General features: G+C 39.7%; 1 protein-coding gene and 1 long non-coding RNA gene across 3 annotated transcripts in view; one reads left to right on the top strand and one right to left on the bottom strand.

Annotated features, from left to right (window-relative positions):
* Positions 1-12,982, top strand: part of LOC117097154 — a 47,983-nt gene that overhangs the window by 20,770 nt on the left and 14,231 nt on the right. The window contains exon 4 of one of the 2 annotated variants that reach the window (XR_004442838.1): positions 1,986-2,144. The exons of the other annotated variant lie outside the window; for it this stretch is intronic. This is a non-coding gene — a long non-coding RNA (uncharacterized LOC117097154). Of the gene's footprint in view, positions 1-1,985; positions 2,145-12,982 lie in introns of those variants that run through there. 2 annotated transcript variants of the gene reach the window in all.
* The window catches only part of QRSL1 (glutaminyl-tRNA amidotransferase subunit QRSL1), a 36,115-nt gene continuing 27,168 nt past the window's right edge, over positions 4,036-12,982 (bottom strand). Inside the window, exons 10-11 of the mRNA XM_033234740.1 lie at positions 6,876-7,081; positions 4,036-4,276 (exon numbers count right to left, since the gene is read on the bottom strand). Of these exons, the coding sequence (XP_033090631.1) occupies positions 4,056-4,276; positions 6,876-7,081 (427 nt within the window). The 3' untranslated portion in view covers positions 4,036-4,055. The remainder of the gene's footprint in view (positions 4,277-6,875; positions 7,082-12,982) is intronic.

Here is a 12,982-nt window from a genome sequence, read left to right as displayed (position 1 = left end):
GATTTAAAGTAGTTAATGAAAATTTATAATAAGAGATATTTTTAAAATTCCATTATTTTACTCTCTGGCTTTGACTTGAATAAGGTATGGCACACAGCTTGCTGAATCCCGAGGTCTACTTATTAGTACCTACTTATTTCTTTTCACTATCCTTCAGATTCTGTTTAAAATCCTAAAGTTACTTATTTACATTAGGAGGTGCAGGTATTTCCTAATAGGAATAAGCACTTTTTCATCATTTTGCACACTCCTCTTCTATACCACACCATCTTTTTTAAACAGCCCAGTTTGATGTCATCACAGAGGACCTGGTGTCAGCCACTCAAAGGGAACATTCTGCCTCCTGGGTTTCAAGTGCTTTTCTTGGTAACGCTAAGCATGGGCTATTATGGAACACTGGTTTTCCCACTTGCTCCTTTGGCTCTCTGTGGTGGCAGGGCACCATGTTTTATGATCACATCATTTTTTCACTCTGACATGCGGTCATTCAAACTTTTGCTTTGCTTTGTTTGGTTTGGTCTTTCAGGTCTTATCAAGGAACTCATCTTACACGTGTAGACATCTTCACCTTTCAAAAACACTCTGTTCTGGAAGTTCTGTTGCTAACAATTTTAGAGTTTAATTAGTTGAGACAAAGCAAGCATTTGTCACTTAAATTCCCAGACAGTGACTTGGCAAAATGAGACCTACTAGATTAAGAGTAAAAATGAAGAGGAAAGAAAAACAAATTAGGTATCATTTCATGCTAGTTGGGTATCAGTATATGAGAATGGTAAATGTTTCACTTTTTAATTTCCAGATTCAAATTATGAGTGCAGCTCATGTAGAGATACAGGAACAAGAGAATTAATATTATTTGAAATAATATGGAATATCATTGCATATTGAATAATTGAATATTAAATATTGAATATATAATATTGAATATTATTTTGGCCAGGTGTGGTGGCTCACGTCTGCAATCTCAGCACTTTGGGAGGCTGAGGGAGGCAGAATGCTTGAGCCCAGGAGTTTGAGACTAGCCTGGGCAACATAGGGAGAGCCCATCTCTCTTTCTTTTTTAAAAAAATTCATTACATAAAAACAGATTGGGGCGCTGGCCGCGGTGGCTCAAGCCTGTAATCCCAGCACTTTGGGAGGCCGAGGCGGGTGGATCATGAGGTCAGGAGATCGAAACCACCCCGGCTAACACGGTGAAACCCCGTCTCTACTAAAAATACAAAAATTTAGCTGGGCGTGGTGGCGGGCGCCTGTAGTCCCAGCTACTCGGAGGCTGAGGCTGAGGCGGGAGAATGGCATGAACCCGGGAGGCGGAGCTTGCAGTGGGCCGAGATCGCGCCACTGCACTCCAGCCTGGGCGACACAGCGAGACTCTGTAATGCCCAGACCCGCGATGACCCGAAAGCAACCACCAGAGTCCAGAGACAAAGCCAAGCGGCAGGGATCGCTTTATTTCGAGTTCAAACTCGGTTCCCTCCAGCTAGATATCAGATCCTAGGGAGAGACCCCGAGCTCGGTGTTCAGCTGTCTTTTATAGTCAGACACAAACAAGTTACAGCAAGTTACAGAGTCACTGGGGGTTTTTACAATTGTAGGTTTACAATTGGCTGACATTTAGAGTTAAACATTAGTCAGTTGTTCATTGGTTCCCGCCCTTTGACCAAACCACAAACGGCCGCTTGCCCTGCTAGGGACTTTTCAGATAACCTTGTTGTTTTAGCATTAAGGGGAGTTTCCTGACTTTTCTGACCTCTGATATTCAGTATTTTTCCACTCCTCAACTCCGTCTCAAAAAAAAAAAAAAAAAAACCAGATTGGGGCAATGGTTTATTTACTTGCTTTTGACATCATATTTTCTCCTTCAACTAAAATGGTTTCCTCCATCTAGGATGTTGTGGTGTCTGAGTAATTAAGAACCTTAAAACGGTTTCCTCTTGCTATAAAGTAATGCAATTTTCTCTCTTATGGATTTCTTTCTCTTTCAGGGATTCAGAGTCAAAATTTATAAGAGTATTATTGAGCCTGGTACATAAACCTTTTATGTAAAGTTAATCCGGTTGAGTATTTGGGAGCGGAAGGATCTTAGAAAGGACAGAAAACTGTTTATGAAAACTAACAGGTGACGATGAAACATTCTAGTGATTCTGCAGATGATTCTGACTCATTATTTTCTCTTCATGAACGTCATATTTAGAAAAGAATTTTTTCTTTCTAAACAAAGTGAATTTATTAAGTAACAATTCAGCTATTTTTATTTATCAACAATATGTAAGTGCTGGATTAAAATACCCGATCAATATGAGATGACAATGGTGTTCTAGTGAAGACACAGAAATCCAACGATGAAGCCTTATCATGAGTAAATGGATGGTTTCCATTAGATTTTGTCAAATATTGAGTACAGATCTCCATTAATACCTCTCTGGGCTCAAGGGGCCCAAATAAAAAAAAACACTTGTAAAGATAGTCAAGAGGAAAAGGAAACCGTGAGATATAGAGAATCTGGGGTAAGGCAAGGTCTTGCCATGCGCATCCCCTCTTTGGCATCATCAACAAATTATCTGCACGTTTTTCAGTGTATGTTACTTGTGTTTTGGAACCTTCTTCTCTAATACCATGCTCTGCTATCTTCCAAGTTTCCAATCTGTGATGGTCTGTTATAGGTTACGATAAATGTTTCTGTGACATCAATGAGCTCATTTGTGATCAGTAAATAGGAGCATGAACTCAGTGTAACATGGAGTGGTTCTGGCTTCTAGGTATAGACTCTGGAATAGCAGAAGTAAAATTGTAAATCTAAGGAGAAAAGGAAAGTTCTCAGTCATTTCAGCTCTTTCTTAGGGAAATAAAAGGAGTGCCTGCACCTGGGGCTCCTCCCCAGAGAGGCATACCCTCGAGATTTGCATGATTCTGGGCCCTGACTGGTTGCATTTCCTCCTGTGCTCAGAGTTCCTCTTCCACCTGCTCTGCTCAGCACTCAGAAGCCAATAATCCCATTCAATTGTTTCTATGCATTTTTAACAACCCCTGAGGCGGCCTTCACCACATGATAAGTTGCCTGCCTCGGCTATCCAGGTTACCTCTAGAAGGACTATTCATGTTTCTGTTTTTGTTAGTGCTTTAGTTACACAGATATACACTTTTTGAAAAGTTTATCCCTAATCTTATTTAACAGAACAACTCCATGTTACACTGAGTTCATTTACTGATCATATACTGTAAACTCTTTATAATGAACATTATGGCAGAATGCATTGTTTTTGAGGGACAGGTATCTTGTGTTATTGTAGAAGTATTGTACACTTAGTGGGTGCTTACTAAATGCTGACACATTATTTATTATTAATTGTCATAGGCATTTTAAAAAGTAATGCCATGGAATGACTGTATTAACAAGAAACCTAATTACAGGAATTGAGCAAGACCATTTGACTCTAGATGTTAGAATCTCTGAATGTCATTTTATTTTATTTATTTTGAGACAGAGTCTTGCTTTGTCACCCAGGCTGGAGTGCAGTGGCACGATCTCGGCTCACTGCAACCTCCGCCTCCGGGGTTCAAGTGATTCTCCTGTGAGTAGCTGGGACTACAGACGACCGCCACTAAGCCTGGCTAATTTTTGTATTTTTTTTTTTTTTTTTTTTTTGAGACAGAGTCTCGCTCTGTCGCCCAGGCTGGAGTGCAGTGGCCAGATCTCAGCTCACTGCAAGCTCCGCCCCCCGGGTTTTACGCCATTCTCCTGCCTCAGCCTCCCAAGTAGCTGGGACTACAGGCGCCCGCCACCTCGCCCGGCTAGTTTTTTTGTATTTTTTAGTAGAGACGGGGTTTCACCGTATTGGCCAGGATGGTCTGGATCTCCTGACCTCGTGATCCGCCCGTCTCGGCCTCCCAAAGTGCTGGGATTACAGGCTTGACGGGGTTTCACCATGTTGACCAGGCTGTTCTCAATCTTTTCTGACCTCATGATCTGCTCGCCTCGGCCTCCCAAAGTGCTGGGATTACAGGTGTCAGCCACCGCACCCGGCCTAAGAGTCATTTTAATTTGTAAGATATGTTTACTGTTTTAGAGAGACAGAGGCTAACTTTTCATTTTCAAGGACTGCTGAACAATCATCCATGAGTTCTTGAAGTTGAATAACAGGAAACTGTACTTGTTTTTCAAACCATTTGGCTACTGTAAGAAGCTGCTGGTCACAAAACGCACGTCCAATAAACTGCAGTCCTATTGGTAACCCTTGGTTTGAGAGTGCAACAGGGATACTCACTGCTGGCAATCCTGGGAAAAGAAGGAAGGTGATTAATTCTCCATTCTAATTAGCAGAGACCTCTTCCACTTTTCAGTGCTAATTAAGTACAATACAGGCTAAGGTTTAAAAAACAGCTAAAAATATTATGCTATATAATGCTTTTGAACTGTTTTGTTTACTTAAAAATATATCTTGGAAATCATTCTGTATCAGTTCACAGAAACTTTCTTCATTCATTTCTTATTGCTGTACAGTACTCCATTACTTGGTTTCACCATAATTGAGTAAACCAGTCTTCTATAATTTAGAAGTATTTAGATTGTTTTCAATATTTAGCTATTTTATACAATGCCCCAGAGAATTACCTTGTGTATGTATTTTTTTGGTATCTTTGAAATTTTCTTAGATGAAGAGGAGATTGCTTCATCAAAGGACAAATGCACATGTAATTAGATATTGCAAAATTCCCCTGCAAAGAAGTTGTACCATTTTGAACTTCTACCTATAGCCTTGCAAACAGATTGTGTTGTTCAGTTTTTGAATTTTTGGCAATCTATTAGATGAGAAATTAGCTCAGGGTAGTTTTAATTCCAGGTTTGGGCAGAGAAAGTACAAAATCCCAGAACATCTTGTTATACCATGAAACAAGTTTTCAAAAATTAATGGGGACAGTTTTAAAGGACACATATAACTTGAAGGGGCTCTTATTGGCCAAATTTAAGGCAATCTGAGCATCAAAAACAATACTGACAGTAATTGCTTACAATACATTGAATTAAAGAAAAAAAGGAAGACTCTTCTTTAGAGAATACTGCTAGCTAATAAATGTAGAAGGAATGACAGAATTAGTAAAGCCAGAATGTTGTAATTCTCTAGTTAATATTTCAAGGATAATCAATGAATGCTAAAACTGGGTTCAAGATTATTGGAAAATAGGATATTCACATGGTCTCAAAACCTCACCCCAGAAATTGCTTAAAAAATGATAAAAGGAAAAATGTACCTTTTTATAAAGGAACATCTAGCAGTTACTTCCTTAGCCAAGTGATCAAATTGGTTTCCAAAAATGATATCAGTCAGGAAACTGATACTAACTGTTTCCTGACATGAAGATTATGTAGTATTTCTACCAAAAATGTTTAACTCAACCCAATCATGAGGAAGCAATCTGACAAATCCTGACTATGGATGGGACATCCTACAGCACAAGTGGACTGGGCTCTTAACATTTTTTTAAGTGCTAAAGATAAGAACTGTTGAACCAGAGTTCTACATCCAGCAAAAATAACCTTTAAAAATCAAAGGGAAATCAACACACTCTCAAAAGGAAAGCTATGATAAATTTTTCATCAGCAGAACTACCCTAAAAGAAAGGCCAAAGAAATTTCTCTAAATGGAAGTGACAAAATAAAGAATCTTGGTACTTCAGGAGGGAAGAAAGAACACAGTAAGCAAAAGTATAGGTAAATGTAACAGACTTTCCTTTTCCTCTTAAGTTTTCTACATTATGTTTGATGATTGAAACAAAAATTACAGCACAGCCTGATGTGGTTTTAAACAAAAAGAGAGGTGGGGTGATTGTTCTAGGTTTTAAAAAGATACCATAAACTAATGTAATATATCAGGAGGAAAGATAACTTACAAAAGACATTTTTGGTAGGACTGAGAAAATTTGAATATAAACTACATTTGAATTATTAATCATGTTAGTTTTCTTAGGTATGACAATGGAATTGTGGTTCTGTAAGAGAATTTATTCTTATAAGATTTGTACAAAAGAATTTAGGGGTGAAGTGTCATGACATCTGAAACTTTCAAATGATTCAGGTAAAAACAAAGTTGTGTGTGCGTGTGAGTGTGTGTGTGTAGAAAGAGGAAGAGAAGGGCAAAGCAAATAAGGCAAAATGTTAACAAGATTACATCCAGGTGAAGGGCATATCAGCATTCATTATACTACTTTTTCAGCTTTTCTGTGGGTTTTAAATTTTCCGAAATAAAAGTTAAAAAAAAAAACTACTAAGTGTGTTGTGTTTGTGTGTGTGTGGTGAGAGTGCATGCACGTGTACTGATACGGTTTGGATCTGTGTTCCCATCCAAATCTCATGTTGAATTGTAATCCCCAGTGTTGAAGGTGGGGCCTAGTGGAAGGTGACTAGATCATGGGGACGGTTTCTCATAAATGGCTTAACACCATTCCCCTTGGTGCTGTTCTTGTGATAGTGAATGAGTTATTACAAGACTTGGTTGTTTTAAAAGTGTGTAGCATCTTTCCCTTTCCTTTCTTGCTTGGGCTGGGCCATGTAAGACATGGCTGCTTCTCCTTCACTTTCCACTGTGAATTTAAGTTTCCTGAGGCATTCGCAGAAGCGGAAGGTGCTCAGCTTCCTGTACAGCCTGCAGAGCTGTGAGCCAATTAAACCTCCTTTTTAAAATAAATTATCCAGTCTCAGCTATTTCTTTATAGCAGTGTCAGAACAGACTAATACATGTACACACACACACTCCTAAGCATTCCAAAAGGATAGACTTTTGCTTTTAGGGAACCATCTAGCTAGAATCTTAAGTTGAAGACCAGAATACCTGCCTAAGAATTTGAAGAAAACCAGAATGTTCCTGAGGAATCCTCACCTGCCATATTTACAGCTTGTGTAAAAATATCATCCTGAGTACTTCGGGTTCTGTTGTCCTCTTTGATGAACTCCAAGTATGGTACTGCCTCACTCAAGGTGGTGGGAGTTAGCAAGACATCTACTCCAGAGTTAAAAGCATTTACAAAGTCATTAGCAATGAGGCGTCTCACTTTCTGTGCTTTGACGAAATAATTTTCATAGTTTCTGTGTGAAAAAAGTGGGTGTCGTTTTTAAGGATTTTTTATATTTTTCTTTTAATCAATTATCTTACATTAGGCTTGATAAAGAACCATTGGATTTCCATTTTCTAGCTTAGAATAAAAAGTTTGGCTTGCCTGTGTAATGCCCATTCCCTTCCCCCGGGCTCCCCAGTGGTGGGGTGTATATGAGAGAGGAGTGTTTTTCTATCGTAGACGCCACAGGGGAAAGTTTGGGGATGAAGCAGAGCTTAAAGGTGTTTCGATTAAGTTAGAAAACTGACACAGACTGTTGAGAAATCTTTGCGACTTTTCCCACCCAAAACAGCCTGGGGCCTGACATCTTCTGCCCTGGGCCCCTTTCTCTTGATGTGGAAAGTCTGAATGCAGTATTTATAGACTTCTAAGGTTTTAAAATCCTGCATCAGGAAGAAAATCAGAAATACTGGTTGGTGAAATAAAGAGTTTAGGCATTGTTTAAAAAAAAAAACAAAACCACTGGATTCTTGGCTTTTATGAGGAGGCACCACTAAGATTCTTAACATATAAAAATGAATTCTCTTCCATTGTGCTGCCACTCTAAAAGCTTATATATATAAATTAATCAATCAGAATTCAGAATTCACTAGTAGATGCAATTCTACATGTATAATCTCAAAATATTAATAATTCCAGGACTATCATTAAACAAGAATATTCATTGGTGAGGAGAGTAAAGCACATAGCAATAAATTACTTTCTAAAGGTTACTAAAACAGACAGCAATAGACTACGCAGTATTTGAATTTTGTATTTTATGGATAGATATAGCCCAGGGGTAGAAATGTGAAATTCAAGAATGCTTATTTTACTAAAAAGACTAAAGAAAAGGGCAGACATAGGAGCAACCATAAGTCAATGATACTAAGAAAAGGAAAAAAAAATCCTTTGGATTCTTCTGAAACTGTTAGGAGAGGCTAGCAAGAACTAACTGTTCTAAACCTCAGTTCCCACAATGGTAAAAATGGATATACCTGCTCCAGTTTTATTGAGGGCCAAATAAAATATGATAAAAATGTGAAATATATTTTACTCTAAAAGGGTGGTACAGCAATATCATAGGTCCTTACTCTTATTTGACCACCAGGTCTACAGAGAGACCAATGCAGGCATCACATATAATTTACACACTGACAACAACTAAGTGGTTTAAACACCACAGTCCAAAACCTGAATTTTATAAAGAACAAATACTGGCCGGGCCTGGTGGCTCATGCCTGTAATCCCAGCAATTTGGGAGGCTGAGGCGGGTGGATCACAAGGTCAGGAGTTTGAGACCAGACTGGCCAACATGGTGAAATCCTAACTCTACTAAAAATACAAAAAAAATTAGCCAGGCATGGTGGTGGGCGCCTGTAGTCCCAGCTACTATGGAGGCTGAGGCAGGAGGAGAATCGCTTGAAGGTGGAGGATGCAGTGAGCCAAGATTGCGCCACTGCACTCCGGCCTGGCAACAGAGCAAGACTCCGTCTCAAAAAAAAAAAAAAAAAAGAAAAAAAAAAAGAACAAATACTTGTTTTCTACTTTATTTCTTCCTACTTTAAATATGGCTCAGAAGAAGAACTGCTTCCATCCAAGATGGAGTAACGGAGATGGAATTTACCCTGTGTTATGGTTTGAATGTTTGCCCCCTCTAAAACTCATGCTGAAATTTAATTGCCACTGTAACAGTCTTAAGAGATGGGGCCTTTAAGAGGTGATTGGGCCATAACAACTCCACTCTTGAGTGGGACTGGTGCCATTCTAAGAGGGAAAGTTCAGCCCCCATGTGCTTTCCCTTTCTCTCCCTCTTTTTCTCCCCACCCTTGCTTTCTGCCATGTGTGGACATAGCAAGAAGGCCCTCACCAGGTGCTGGCTTCTCAGTGTTGGACTTCCCAGCCTCCAGAACTGTGAGCCAGTAAATCTCCATTCATTATAAATCACCCAGTCTCAGACATTCTGTTATAGCAGCAAAAATGAACTAAGACTGCTTCTCAGAATAGGGGATTAAAAACAAACAAACAAACAAACAAACAAAAACTAAGACACCCTGCCTTGTTAAACAACTAGAAAACTGGACAAAATATATGAAATGACCATTTTCAGACATTAGACAACAGACATTAAGGAGAAAAAGTTGTGAGGGAAGAAGAGAAACAAATGACGTAAGCCAGGCCAGGTGTGGTCCCTCATGCCTGTGGGGGATGCGAGTGGGGAGCGCGGAGGATTCCTTGAGCCTAGGAGCTTAAGACCAGCCTGGGCAACACAGGGAGATCCTGTCTCTACAGAAAATTCTGCAGTAGTCCTAGCTTCACTGGGGGGTGGGGAGTGTTGAGGGTTGCTGAGAAGAGCTTGAGCCTGGGAGGTCGAGGCTGCCAGTGAGCCATGGTCACACCAATGCACTCCGGCTTGGGTGACCAAGTGAGGTCCTGTCTCCAAAAAAAGAAAAGAAAAGAAAATGAGATATGCCCTTTGATTTCCCCAGCTTAATGCCTAGGGGCAGTTTTCAGGCCTCATTCCAGAGAGGAAGCTAAACAGTATGGGGGGCGCGGGGTAAGTTAGAGACAGAGATCTGAAGTTCAAGGAGGCAAAGGCAGCTAGAATTTGCAAAGCAGGGTACTGAGTAGGAGGGAGTGGCACAGAGAGCTCAAGAGATCTGCAGGGAGATTCCTTGAGTCTTTGGCTGAGTACTGATCTATGAATGCACGAGAAGAAATTCCCAAGGCTGGGGAAACAATCCCCAAAAAGCAGTGGACCCAACAATTCCTAGAGCTCAAACAGGGCTGGAAATAGTTTGTGTTTCTAACAGCCAAAGCAAAAAGACTTGAATATATGTAACATCAAAGCAACACCTCAAAGTAAAGTAAAATTAGCCCTGGACTAAAGGCTGCTTTGGATTTATCTTCACAAAGCTTTAAAAGAAGACTTGAAAAGATCCAACAAATTCCAAGCAACTTCATTGCACCCTGGGAAAAAGCTGAACACTGTTTAAAGGAATATAACAAAAGTCTAGCAAATGACAATGTAAAATTCACAATATACAGACATAAAAAGAAGCAAAAAATATGACCCATAACCAGAGAGGGAAAAAGCATTAATACAAACAGATGCAAATATGTTGGAATGAGTACATAAGAACATTAAAAGCTACCATAAACACGTTCTTATTTTTTTTGGAGACAGAGTCTCCTGGGTCATTCCGTCACCCAGGCTGGGGTGCAGTGGCACAATCTCGGGTTACTGCAACCTCTGCCTCCCAGGTTCAAGTGATTCTTGTACCTCAGTGTCCCGATAGCTGGAATTACAGGCATATGCCACCCCACCCAGCTAATTTTTGTATTTTTAGTAGAGACAGGTTTTGCCATGTTGGCCAGGCTGGTCTCAAACTCTTGACCTCAAGTGATCCACCCGCCTTGGCCTCCCAAAGTGCTGAGATTACAGGCCTGAGCCACCGCACTCAGCCTAAATATGTTCTATATGTTCAAGATGGTAGAAGAAAACATAAAATAATGAAGAAATTGAAGGGATAAGAAGACCTACATGGAACTTCTAGAGAAAAAAATACAATATATAAAAAACATACTGGAAAGAATCCACATAACAGAAAAAAAGATGAGTGATTCTGAAAACAGTAATGGAAACTAACCAAAAAGAAGTAGAGAAGGAAAAAAGACTGGGGGAAAAAAAGAATGTAGTGTCTGTGAGCTGTGGGACAACATCAGGCAGATTAACACACGTGTGAAAAGAGTCCCAGACAGATGGAGGACAGAAAAAACATTTGAGAAAATAGTAGCCAACATTTTCCAAATTTGATTAAAACTATAACCCAACTGACCAAAGCTGCTTAACAAATCCCTATGCAGAAGAAATATGCAGAGAACCACACCAAGGCACATCACAGTCAAATTCCTGAAAACCAATGATAAACAGAAAAATCTTAAAATCAGCCAGAGGAAAAAAAGATACATTACATACAGAGGAATGACCATAAGAACGACAACAGACTTCTCAGAAACTATGTAAGCCAGAAGACAATGGAACAAAACCTTTAAAGTACAGAAAGAAGAAGCAACCTATGGTTTTTTTTGTTTGTTTTTTAAAGAGATGGGCTCTTACTCTGTCGCTCAGGCTTAAGTACAGTGGTGCGATTATAGCTCACTGCAGGTTCTCACTCCTGGGCTCAAGCAATCCTCCCACCTCAGCCACCTGAGTAGCTGTAACTACAGGAGTGCACCTGTGCCCAGCTTAACCTATATTTTTTAACCCAGAGAAAATATCTTTCAAAATTAAAAGCAAAATAAAGAGTTTTACATATAAACCAAAGCTGAAAGAATTCACTGCCAACAGGACTACAAGAAATATTAAAGAAAGTTCTTCAAGTAAAAACAAAATTATACCAGATGGAAATTTACATCTCTAGAGCAGAGAGAAAAGCACTAGAAATACTAAATACATAGGTAAATATAAATGACACTATTTTCCCCATTTTAGATCATTTTTTAAGAGAAAAATTACTATTTAAAGAAAAAAAGCAGAAGAAAAGGTTAAAAGAAAAAAAGAACAGATGGGACAAATAGAAGATAAATAGCAAAAGGTAGATATAAATGTGGTATATAGGTAATATTTATGTCAATTAAAAATAAACTCTTCCTGGTCAGGCATGGTGGCTCATGCCTGTAATCCCAGCACTTTGGGAGGCCGAGGCGGGCAGAATCATGAGGTCAAGAGTTCGAGACCAGCCTGGCCAATATGTTGAAACCCTGTCTCTACTAAAAATACAAAAATTAGCTAGGCATGGTGGTGTGCACCTGTACTCCCAGCTACTCGGAAGGCTGAGGCAGAAGAATCGTTTGAACCCAGGAGGCGGGGTTGCAGTGGACCAAGATTGTGCCGCTGCACTCCAGCCTGGGTGACAGAGTGAGACTCCATCTCAAAAATAAAAAATAAAATAAATAAATAAATAAATAAATAAATAAACTCTTTCTGGCACATAAGTTGACTTCTTAAAATAAAAAAAGTATTCCAAATCCCATTTTTCCTATCACCTTTGTCCACCCAAGTTGACCCAACTTGGAACTGACTCAGGAGCTAGGATACCATGGCAGGAACCCGTCTCTACAGGTTCCTTTTATCAGAACCCCCAAATGGTGATCATGAGAAATACTTTCTGACTCCTCTCCTTCAATTTCTTTTTATGCTGTTACAATGACCTATATAATTCATCAACTTGTGCCCTGAGATAAACAATATGTTTCTAATCAGTAATATTTGGCAAAAGTAACATCTTTAGTAAGAGTTTTCCCTTAGAAAATTTCTTAGCAATATTTCATTTTCTTTTCATACTCCAAATTCATTACAAGCATCTGGTCAATATGGTAACAGTCTTTTAATCTGGAACATAATCAAATAGTATTCTTTTTTTTCTTTTTTTTTTTTTGAGATGGAGTTTCACTCTGCTGCCCAGGCTGGAGTGCAGTGGCATTATCTTGGCTCACTGCAACCTCTGCCTCTTGGGTTCAAGTGATTCTCCTGCCTCAGCCTCCTGAGTAGCTGGGATTACAGATGCCTACCACCACGCCCGGCTAATTTTTGTACTTTTAGTAGAGATAGGGTTTTGTCATGTTGGTCATCATGTTTCGTCATGTTGGTCAAACTCCTGACCTCAGGTGATCTGCCCACCTCGGCCTTCCAAAGTGCTGGGATTACAGGCATGAGCCACCGGGCCCAGCCTCAAATAGTATTCTTAGAAAAAGTAATCCCGTGGCCTGGCATTGTGGCTCATGCCTGTAACACCTGCACTTTGGAGGCTGAGGTGGGCGGACTGCTTGAACCCAGGAGTTGGAGACCAGCCTGGGCAACATGGCAGGAACCCGTCTCTACAGAAAATAC

This window comes from Trachypithecus francoisi, unplaced genomic scaffold (genome assembly GCF_009764315.1).
Source record: "Trachypithecus francoisi isolate TF-2019V2 unplaced genomic scaffold, Tfra_2.0 Lachesis_group15, whole genome shotgun sequence".
NCBI lineage: Eukaryota > Metazoa > Chordata > Mammalia > Primates > Cercopithecidae > Trachypithecus > Trachypithecus francoisi.
This window is presented reverse-complemented; position numbering and strand designations above follow the sequence as displayed.